General features: G+C 33.6%; 1 protein-coding gene across 1 annotated transcript in view; it reads left to right on the forward strand.

The window, feature by feature from the left end:
* Positions 1-12,491, forward strand: part of LOC150093152 (E3 ubiquitin-protein ligase ZNF598) — a 96,917-nt gene that overhangs the window by 12,311 nt on the left and 72,115 nt on the right. The window contains exon 2 of the mRNA XM_090413808.1: positions 7,197-7,436. Within this exon, the coding sequence (XP_090269934.1) occupies positions 7,197-7,436 (240 nt within the window). The remainder of the gene's footprint in view (positions 1-7,196; positions 7,437-12,491) is intronic.

Consider the following 12,491-nt stretch of genomic DNA (forward strand, 5'->3'; position numbering starts at 1 on the left):
CTTTCCAACATCTTCATCCTTCTGAAAACCTGGTGACCAATACGTCAGTCTCTAAATTTAATAGTTTTAATCATCAATATCTAATGATAAGTTTATACATCTTTTTCTTTTCACTGGATAAACTGCACTTTTACTTTGAATTTTATTGCCCTTATTAACAACATTAAAAAAAAAAAAGTTATACACACCTTATAATTCATAGTGAAACACTAAAACACAGAGAGATGTAGCTAGCAATGATGTCTTAAACAGAGTTCATGAATTGTGCATTGGTTGATTCATGGTATTGTCATGTTACTAAAACTGTTTATGAGCGAATACAGCATGATATAAATGGGCATTGGTCATAATTGAAAAGCTGCATGTGGGCAGATCATTGTAAAGTGAAGTATTGCTGTATTATATTGGATAAATAGAAACGTTATTTTTGAAATCTCTACACAGAAAAGAATAAAGATGATATAATGAAAAATAACATTTATGAAGAGGACAATGTACTTTTTATAATATATACATTTACAGAAGTTAACAATGTATAGAAAAATATAATTTTTGAAAAGTTAAATATATTTCATCCTATGTTACATGGACAGCATCAGAGAGAAAAGAGATCCATTAACTACATTGAAAACATGAATTACAAGATATGGGTCATCTAGTATTTGCTTACCAGTCCATGTCTTGTTCAGAGCCGAGTTATCAGGAGAATGTACATTGAACAAATTTAATAGCTTTTGTAATTTAAAATTAAATAATGTATTCAGTGTTACAAAAAAAAACCTTTATGGCTATTACTTCTTAGAATTTTGAGACTGACATGCAATTCAAGCTATTAAGATTCAGGCAATGTCAAAGTTTCAAGGGACAGACATGAAATTTAAATCTGATGAAATGAAGAACCTTGGTTTAGTTCCAAAGAATTGTGTCTATGTCAGTAGCATGAAAAACAAGGCCAGACTTTTGTTATGCTAAAAATTTAATGTTTGATAATACCTGTCTTCTGTAATAGATGACGTGAAGACAGGTGTATCTACCAGTGAAGAAAGGTTTTCTATAAACAGAAAATTCTATCCAGAAGTATTATTATGTGACACCTCCAAGGACTCATTACAGGGCACTCTACTCCACTTTGCTACATACACATCTTCCCTACTTCTCATTTCTCCTACTACACACAACCATCTACCACCCACCACCATTAGTATTTTTTGTTATAAATTGTGTAAGTTCCGAAGGCCAATTTGCCTGTATGCAGGATGAAAAATCCAAGTTTCTGGGAGAAAAAAACCTTGCTACTTCCATAGGAGATTGGCTAACTCGCCTTCAAATGAAAAAGCCCATGTAAAGATTTCTCTTGTAACAACAAGAATCAAACTAGCACCCAGAAATAGAATGCTATGATTGGATTCATGTTCAATAGTGAATTTGATACAGGAGTACAAATAGTATATTTTATCCAGAAATTGTAGTAATTCTGGTTCTGATATAGCAAAGATATCATCCATAATAACAATAACTATAAAAACAGAGGGAAAACTCACAAAAAACTTATTTATTGTAAAATTTTCACCTGAGTTTATCTCGTTTTTATAGTTATTATTATTATTGTGAATGATATCTTTGTGGTCTGGTCCCACTCACAATTGAACATGAATCCAACAATAGTCTTCTGTTTCTGGATTCTTTAATAACCCATACTTCTACATACTGTACTGAATTATCCGTTTACAGAAACCCTTCATTCGTTGGTAGATACATCCATCCATCTTCACATCATCCATAACAGAAGGCAGGTATTATTAAAGCTGTTGTACGCACAGCTTGTGCATAATCCACACTTTTGATTATTTTCTGTTGGAAAAATAATTAAATAAATAAAAAAACACTTGAGTAATAGTTATAATGAAACTACTATCTTAAAAATTATTGAAAATTATCATTCCTCAGCCAGATCACAATCTGATATAAAAGAATCTCTACATTTTTCATTAAAGGGGTAATGGGACAAATAGCATGGGTTCTATACACTACCTTCAATTGACTTAATTTTAACACACTGGCCATTCTGCTAAGATTAGAATCCAAGAACATCAGGACTACATTAAATTTTTAGAATCAGAGAAGTCTGGTTGTGCTTGCCATACCATTGATACTAGAAGAGTTCTTTGGAGCTAAACCAACATTTGATCATTTTTCTCGAAATGAAACTTTACAACTTCATCCAAATTTTGACCCTGGATTACATTCCAGGGTCAAAATTTTAAAAAGAAGCCATAAACTATTCATAATTTTTTTTGTAATATTGAATAAAATTGAATAAATTTATTTAATTTTGAATTACTGAAGTTTTCATTTTGTTCTTTTGAAGCCTAAACATTGCATTCTCCCGATAACTCAGTTGTGACAACTGAGCATCAGCTAGTAGCTTCATGCTGTGTAACTCATATCTTGTGATTCATGTTTTAAATGTAGTTAACATCTTTTTCTCTCCAGTGATATCCATGTAACACTGAATAAAATATATTGGAGTTTTCTATAAATTTTTCATGTGTCAATGAATTACAAAATAGTAAATCAACTTGAATGGATAAGATATAAAAATGAATTATTCAAATATGGAAGGAAACAACAAATATTTGTGATATTCTAAAGTCAGTATGTGAAGAAAGGGAAAAAAAATACTAAAAAAAAAAAGAGCCTAACAATACCAATTTAAAAAAAAAAAGGACAAATCCATAGAATTGCAAAGGAATAAATTTGCTTTGCAGAGCATAAAATTATGCTCAAAAAAATTTAAAATAAATTGACTTATCTGATGAACAACAAGGATTTATTAAAAATAGATCAACAATAGATTCAGTATTTATATTAAATAGCAAAATCATTAGAATACGACAAATCTCTTTACATGTGTGCTATTAGCTAAAAGCATTTGATAGAATGTATTATTTAAAGCGGGGCTGTCCAACCTTAGGTAATCATCCGAGGACCACATTAAAAAAAAAAGGGTTTATCCGGGTCTCATTACGATGTGCATCTAGTAATTTGGTGAGCAGCAGTGGCACAACCTCGAAAGCTGACAAATGAACAACACCAATTGCACACTTATCATGTGCTCACGTTCCCCGTGAGCACCTGGAGCATGCACGTTGGAACAAAACAGTGTGAGAACACTTCTATGACACACCTAATATTTGAAAAACGCACGTATACAGTGATGTAAAAACACCAAATAAAATTACCAACATTGAGATTATCAATTAGTGATATAATTAAAATATCTAATAAACATTCAATTAAAATTATTTTATTTTTTCTCTTGTGAAAATCAAAACCCACAGGTGGGCCGCACAAAATTTCACTGCGGATCACATGCGGTTTGTGGGCAGTTCTTTGGACAGCCTTGATTTAAAGCATAATAACCACATGAGAAATAAGATAGATAAATACCAAACAAATTTCAGAACTACTGTATTTATGTATTTACTCGAATATAACTTGCCCTCGCGTATATCTTGCACTCCTGATTTTACTTTAAGAAATAGATAATGAATGTTGTTATGGAAGTTTCATATATTTTGGAATTCAGTTGGAGAGAATCAGCATTTCAACTCAACAGATCATTGGCTTGCACGATCTTTTGTTAATACCACACCAAGAAATATCACAGCTATGCATGTTTGCATAACTGCGATATTTCTACAGGCCTACCTTTGCTGTCCGTTTTGCATTCCGCTTTCACTTCTCGTTAGTCATTCATGAAGGATTGTTCATAATGTATCTCAAGTCTTATAAATTACTGGTAATTTTTGCTTGAAATATGGAGAAACATTCAAGTTACAGTACTGGTTTTAAACATAAAGTTATGATAAACTCAAAGATAATATGATTCCAAAATGATAAAAGGACAAGCAATAATGGAACAGTTTGTTTTAATTGTCAAAACTGCCCTTGGAATCTCTCTTCTATCCATTCTTAGTACATGTCCAATCCATCTTCATCTTATAATTTCGATTTCAATCTATTTATACATTCAGTAATGCAGCAGAAAAGAAAAAAATTGAAAATATCAACAAAATAAACTAAAACCATGACAGATGCTAAAGAACCCATAAAATGTAAAGTGAAAATTAGTGGAAAAGTAATTGAACAATTTAGTAAGATAAACTATTTAGGAATAGAACTAATTAATTATGGCATCACACAAAATGAAGTGCAAGAATAATCAATAAAAAAGAATAGCATATCTGGCATTCAACATCCTCATCTAGAGGAATAAGAAAATAAATAATAATCTACAAAAGTTTTCAAAACGAGTACTAACATATGCAGCAAAAACTACAAATAAAGAAATGAATGAAACCAGTGAGATGAAAATATTAAGAAAATTTGATTGTAACTATTGCACAAAACCATTGGTTCCAATAATGACAAAGATGAATGGAAAAATCATATACTAGCAGTATTATTTCCAAGCCTTCATGGAGTCCAAAGGCTTATCACTGGAGGTTGACCTCACAGACCATAGTAACTATCATACCTTGCCTTTAATACATTCAGTGTTGGGGCACTTGCTACCCACTCTGGCAATGGATTCCACTCATTAACCATCTATCAAGCAAAAATTTCTTTTTCACTTCCTTACTCATATGACCTTCATACAGTTAATAGAGATGACCTCTTGTTCTCTCATCACATAGGCTCCTCTCACCAAATGATGGATGGATGGATGGTATTATTGAGATCTATCATTTGGTGAGAGGAGCTTTATCTTTATCTGCCAAGTTTAGAAGACTAAATTTCCTCAATTTGTCCTCATGTTCAATATTTCAGTCCTCAGGCAATCTTAGTTTTCACATCTTTACTCTTTCCGGTGTTTCCTTAACAATATAACCAAGAGACTTGATCTGTACACAGAAATCCAAATGAGGCCTAATCAGTGCCTTATACAGTGGAACTATCACCTCCTTATCTGTACATGGCAATGTTTTTCACAGTAATCCTTCCAACTTTAATAATATGTATATGTTCTCTGAATTTTAGTTCCCCCTCCACCCAGATCCCTTGCCTCCTCCCCATCCTGAATTAAAATTTCTCCAATATGGTAAATCTCATTTTATGTTCTCTGGCCAAACTGAATAACTTTACGCTTAGTAACATTGAAATGACATTTTCAGCCCAAACCACCAATCTATTCAAATCATCTTGTAATAACAACACATCAGAATTTCCTAATATCGTTCTTCCTAATTTAGCATTATCAGCAAACAACTGAATATTTATTTTCATTGATATATCTCAAAGTTAAACAGTAGTCCCAGAACAGAACAGCGTTCTGTTCTGTCATCTGGAGTATACATACATACAATATATACACAAAGAAAAACTATATTATATTTCAAACAGTATGCCAAAATGACAATGATTTGATCAACCCCGTTATTCTACTGGCCTGACCCCTCTAGTGAAAAAAAAAAAAAAAAAAAACTACATCAAAGCTATATTCTATTTATAACATTATGGTGCCTTTCTAGTTAATTCTATGTAGAGTATCAGGGCATGATCAGGAAGGCCAGATTTACCATTTATTAAATTTAATGTGCTGTTTGTGTTCCTTTTTTGAACAGAAATTGTGTGTTCTGTTTCACCTATATAGGGAAAATTACAGGTGCAATGCATACGGTATATTCCATGGGGGGGGCCAGCAGAGGAAGTGGATCCTTGGATGAGTGACATTACGTTGCATTTCTGTAGTTAATGCCACCTTTAAACCTCTTGCAAAATTAAAGAACTTATTCAACTCATCCAAGGATCCACTCCCTTTGCTGGCCCACCCTAGAGTATACCATATTCACTGCACCTGTAATTTGCCCTATAGCAGGGCTTTTTGGATTATGTAAAAAATAAATCTTTAGCCCAATCATAGCACTAATGTTGAGAAAAGTCTACATGCAAACACAAGGATAAATAAAACTATTAAAACACAGAAGTTGAAAACATTTCTATTGCCAAATATTTTAACCTGAAATTAACAGGTCATTAATGACAGGCAGGCTAGTAAGTATAAAGTGGAACATTAACAATGGATTGTTTAAAAAGCAGTCTGAGCTGCATGATGATATAAATAACAAAGTGATGTTAGGAAGGTGCAGTAATTGGTATGAAAATAAACTATTGATACCTGTGTAAATTACACTTCCTAGATTTTTGGTAAAAAGAGGCAGTAGTTCTGATTCCAATTAAATTGATGAAGCAGGGCTTCAGCACTCTCCATAAATAAACAATTATTATTTAACAAAAAATTAAAGAATGTGAAAGCAACATTGAAAGCCAAAACTGGACAATCAGAAAAACTGAACGTTCAGTAGCTGACTTTGAAGAAAACAGACTGATTCAGCCAGAGAAGCAAGTGCTTGAATGCAAAAATTGAAGAATTAAAATTTTATGGCAGACTGAAGAAGTGGAAGTCATGGAAAAAGAAGAAATTTTTAGCAAATAAGTCAGCATAAGGTTTGAAAGAATACAGAAAAAAACATGTAAGAAAGCAAAGGAGTGTGTAAAAGTGGCTAAACAAAAGTCATGGAAGACTTTCAAAAGAATATAGAAGATAAATATCAGGAAGGCAGAAAAAAAAAGTTTTGGAGCCTATTGAAAAATGTTTCAAATGGAGTAAAGAGTGTAAAAGGAATCAGAGATGATAAAGGTAACATGAAAAGATAAAAAGCCATCAAAACCTGAAATGTGAAAAGGCACCTAGGCTAGATAATATTCATCCAGAAAGATTCAAATATGAATCTTTCTGGGTGAAGATTCAAATATGAAGGTATAAAAGGTTTACCATGGCTGTCCCACATAATTCAGACAGCCTGGTAAGAGGGATGAATTCCAGGAGTAGAGCTCCCATGATACCAACCTATAAAAAAGGGAAATAAAACAATGTGACAGTTATAGAGGTATTTTCTTACTGAGTGTTCCTGGTAAGATTTATGCATGCATACTTGAGAAATGGCTAAGAAAAATTGTGGAAAAAAAACTACATCATAAAAGGTGTACCCCTAAACAAAAATAAGCAAAATAGCCATAGAAATTAATGAGTATCTTTTCTTTGTTTTTAATTTTCTGTATGATGAGCTTTACTGTCATTTGTATAGTTATTATTAACTTAAATATAATATTTCATACAAATTTTTTTGCAGGTAATTTTTACTCATAAAGTTCAGCCATTTTCTGTTCTTTCACATAATGCTTACCAGATTGACAGAAAATATAAAATTTGTTTTGAAGATGAAAGTGTACGGGAAGCTTATGAAAAATTGCTTGAACACTGTTGTACACTATGCAATAATAGAACATTTCGAACATTTGGTTTGCTGAAAGATCATGTACGACGAGAGCATGAGCGGTTTTATTGTGACCTCTGTGTGGAAAACTTAAGGGTATGTATCCTATCCTTCAGTATATTTATATTCTGTGTCTGCATTTCTAATTTAATTCATGAATTTAGCTTTCCATTATGATGATACTGGATAAAATGAATCTGGGCTTTTTTTATACCTTAGAACAAAATTATTATTATTATTATTATTATTATTTTATTATTATTACGGGTATCTCCATGGAGTCAGTAGACTCATCGCGGGAGACCCAAACTAGCAAAACAATATCTGTCATATCTCTTCTTGAATTCATTTACAGACAAAGAGCTCACAACTAAGTCAGGCAATGAATTCCACTCATTCACCACCCTCCAGGCAAAAAACCTTGTTCTGACACCTTTGTTAACCACACTCTTCTTTAATTTCCAGAGATGACCTCTTGTTCTTCCATCACTATCACACAGCTGAAACATTTCCCCTGCATCAATCCTATAAAAACCTTTTAGTAATTTGAATGTTTCTATCATATCCCCTCTTCTTCGCCTATCAACCAATCTCTGCAATCCACAAGCTCTCAATCTATCAATGTAGGGAGCATTTTTTATATCACTCACCAACTTGGTCACTCTTCTCTGAACCCTCTCCACAGCCTCCTCATCTCCAAGGAATCCAGGTGACCAGACCTGAGCACAGTAATCCAAATGTGGAAGTATCAATGCTTTATAAAGGGGAATAATAACCTCTTTATCTCTGGATGTCAGTGTGTTCCTCAACAACCAAGTAATCCTATGTGCAATCTTGGACACCTTAGCAATGTGTCCTCTGAACTTCATCTCCCTATCTACCAATACCCCTAAGTCCCTAGCCTTATCAATCTCTTGGAGTACCTTTCCATCGATGTAGTACACAGCTGGTAATCTTTTAATCCCAAAATGCATGACTTTACACTTTTCCACATTGAACTGACATCCATTTTCTTTTGCCCATTTTACCAGCTTATTTAAATCTTCCTGCAAACTATCAACATCAGCTTGATTTTTTATTGCACTACACAACTTTGCATCATCAGCAAACAACTGAATATCTCCCTTTAAGCCGTTTCCTATATCATTTATATACAAATTAAACAACATTGGCCCAAGCACAAAGCCCTGAGGTACACCACTGGTCACCTGCCTCATTCTGGACTCGGCTCCTCCATACACCACCTAATGGTATCTCTCCCTGAGCCATTCTCCTATCCATATCACCAATTTAATATCCATTCCCATCTGCTCCAATTTGCGTAACAGTGTTCTATGGGGTATCCTGTCAAAAGCCTTAGCAAAATCCAGAAGTACCACTGTGTAGCCAGTTCCTTTGTCCAACTCGGATGTTATTCTATTATGAATAGTTAATAGATTGCTAAGGCAGGATCTACCTTTAACAAAACCATGTTGGCCTCTATAGAGTATCATATCCTGATCCACCCATTCTTGAATTTTGTCTTTAACCAACTTTTCCAATACTTTTACCACTACTCCTGAGATGGTGATTGGTCTGTAATTCAATACCGCAGTTTTAGAGCCACCTTTATGCAAAGGAACCACTTTGCCTAACTTCCACTCCCTAGGGACCATACCAGAGTTCAAACTTAAATTAAATATCCAGGTAAGAGGGGGTTGACAATTCATTTGCACATTCACTATAGGGCTTTGATCAGGCCACACTGTATGCAGATTTGGTCACCTGATTTTTCAAGGAGAATATATTGGACAGGGTCCAGAGATGGTTTACTAAGTCAGTGTCAGGTCTATGGAATGTCAGATATGAGGAGAGATTGAGGGAATGCAACAACAGAATTACCTTCATATACACATAGATTACTGATAGAAAAAGTGTGCTTTACATGGAGATAAAATGGATTAATTTGTTTTATCATGTCCATTCAAAACTCAAATGAATTTTTTTTTTTTTTAATTGGTTGAGATATACTGTATATTTACTGAATTTGCAATGAATCAGTGCTTAATCAATTTTAGGAATTTGTAGTGTATACATATGTGAAAGCTTACATTAAATTTGCAACAATGTTATTTTGCAAAATAAAATTATGCTCGATTCATTTTTCTGTTTTTCTCTTGTTCATAAATGGCATAATTAGGAGTATGAAATTAATTTATTAAAGGAAAATAATTATGTCATATCAACAATTTTAACACTACACATAATGTTGAATTTGGATTTAGAAATTACTCAACCATGTTTCCTTTTATATATTGTAACACATTTGCAATTGATGGTTTAAAAAATTTCATTGCTCAGGTACTAACATTTGGTTAATAAAAATAATTAATTTTCTTGACATTTAAAATCAGGCAAAATTAATCTAAGTTATATATATATATATATATATATATATATATATGTGTGTGTGTGTGTGTGTGTGTCTATTGTATATAGTTGCAATGTTTATTCTTTCAGCCTGCATGTTATAGGAAATAAGCATTGCATATGTGTACTGCATGTGAATGCATTAATTTTATTAAGAAGAAGTAGCTGTATTTCTAAGTTTGAAAATTTTCTTAATTTAGTTCAAAAAAGTATAAGTATATAAAAAATAAATATGCCAAAGAAATCTTTTGGGGAAGTTTCAAGCCATTAGCAAACCCAGAAGTACATTAAATGTTCAAAAGTATCAAATAAGATTGGAAACACTTCAACAACGATAAAATGCTTCACAACTAAACGTGACATTATTTTGCAGAAAGATACTGAAACTCAAGAAGGTAATGCTTCTTAAAAAATTAAAGCCAATAAAAAAAGTAGTTTTTTATTTATTTTTACATAGTTCGAAACCCCTGCTCTAAGAGACCAAGCATAGAACTTTTTCAAGCCACTTCAGGCCTCCAATAAGTGGGGCACTGGTCTCACACCAGGCAATGAAATTCATCTCCCACCTTTGTCCAGCGAATCTGTCACCTTGTAGGAGATGCATAATACAGTGGTATACTTGGATTTTTTCAAAGGCCTTGGACAGATTGCCACATGACAAGTGATAGCTAAATTGAAACAGATGGGATTAGATAAGACTAATCATTTGGATAGCTGGTTGGCAATCAGATAGGTATTAGCATGTGGTATCCCAAAAGAAGAGGTATCAGCATGTGGAGGAGTGGTATCCCAAAAGAAGAAGGTCACTAGCATAGTGCCTGGATCTATTTTGGGACCATTATTGTTTAACTTGGACATTAATGACATTGGGATTGGCTTATCTGGAGATGTTCAGCTGTTTGCTGATGATGCAAAGTTGGGAAGAACTATTAGAAGGAGAACGGATGTTGAGGCTTTGCAGGAGTGGCTCAATAAACTGTGTGAGTGGGCAAGTGAGCAGAGTTGTCAGTTTAATGCTGCAAAGTGCAAGGCCTTGAAATTTGGTAGGCAAGGTTAGAATGCAGAGTATACAAATAATGGGAAGCTTTTGAAGGAGGTGGAGGAAATGAGAGCTTTGGGAATGATGGTGTAGAGACTTGAAGTTTAGGGGTCACATTGCTAAAATTGTAAAAACATCGTGATGGATTTTGGCAATAATGAGGAAGACATTGATATGCAGAAGCAAAGAGGTTATGGTTCTCTTGTATAAGGCTTTGATCAGGCCACACTGTATGCAGATTTGGTCACCTGATTTTTCAAGGAGAATATATTGGACAGGGTCCAGAGATGGTTTACTAAGTCAGTGTCAGGTCTATGGAATGTCAGATATGAGGAGAGATTGAGGGAATGCAACTTGCAGCTTTGTGAATAGAAGAAAGAGAGTGGATAAGATTGAGACATAAGTTGGTGAGCGGTTGTTACCAGGTTAATGTAGAGGAGCGTTTTCATAAAGTAGTAGGAGAGAAGGGTAGAACAAAAGGCCATCATTGGAAGATGTATAAGGAGGGTGTGAGCAGGGGTATGAGAAACAGGTTCTTCATGGAGTGTGATTAGTGAGTGGAATGCATTGCCTGAGAATGTGATGCGAGTTCAGGAACTGTGAAAGGATTTAAGATCTTTACTTTAATGAATCCTTCGATTCCCTAGAGGTCAGATATTATGCTTAGCAACATTAACTGTTCCTTGCATCTCTAGAAATCAAGTCTGGTCACATCCTCTTGCAGGAATTCATTGTTACTATTTATTGTTCTTTTCCAGCTTTGAATCTGCAAACAATTGGGTGTCTTACCTGAATCCATTCTAAATATTAGGTAAATATCAATAATCCAAAAACAGACTCCTATGGTAACTCGCTTGTCTTTCCTTTATTGAATTCTCCCTCATACATAACTCATTGATACCAATCTCCTATAAAGAACACTTAATTCATCATATTCTCATTTCACTTAATTAAAAGCTTACTATTAGGTTTTTTTTTTGAGGGGGAAGGGGTGCTGTAGTTGATAAATCTCATCAATACAGTTGTCACCTTGTGTAAAATCTAAATTATTGAAGCATGATCTTCCCTTAACAAACCTTTCTTGGTCTGTAATAGAGGTCGGCCATCTTCCCTTCTGTGTTAGCTCCAATGGCTTGTCACAGCCAAGTACCTAGGTATCTTAGAAATTTGATACTGCTTATGCTAGGGTGATTAATCCTATCTTCATTATGTGCTATCAATGCAAATTTTGTGTTTCTTCTAACCAATTTTCCTGTTTTGCCAGAGGAAAAATCCTGCCACTTCGATATGAGACTAGCTGACTTATCTTCAGTTGAAAGGTCTTAATAAAGGTTCTTTGCATCTTATATAAATCCTGTATTTTAGGTCTAACCAGTTGTTTGAAAATTTTAATTTCCACTTCAGAAATGCATACTGTATGCATATTTTGAATGTTGAGGGACAAAACTGGGTTTAATAGTAGTTACTGTTTACTAGTGGATCATATATTCATATAATGAACATACGATCATATTCATTATATGAACATTCCTAATGCTATTAACTTTTTTCCTTGCTGATTGCATAGTTGTAAATTTCATCAACAAAAATAATTTGAACTTTGTCTTATCATGTATCATAAAATCAGTTATTTTAGCCTCTTTTTGTCTTCTCTGTTAGAAACTATCTACTAAATCTGGAAAGTTTTTAATACTTACTCCTTT

This window comes from Typopeltis vanoorti, chromosome 24 (genome assembly GCF_054136105.1).
Source record: "Typopeltis vanoorti isolate ZY-2024b chromosome 24, IOZ_Tvanoo_1.0, whole genome shotgun sequence".
Lineage (NCBI taxonomy): Eukaryota > Metazoa > Arthropoda > Arachnida > Uropygi > Thelyphonidae > Typopeltis > Typopeltis vanoorti.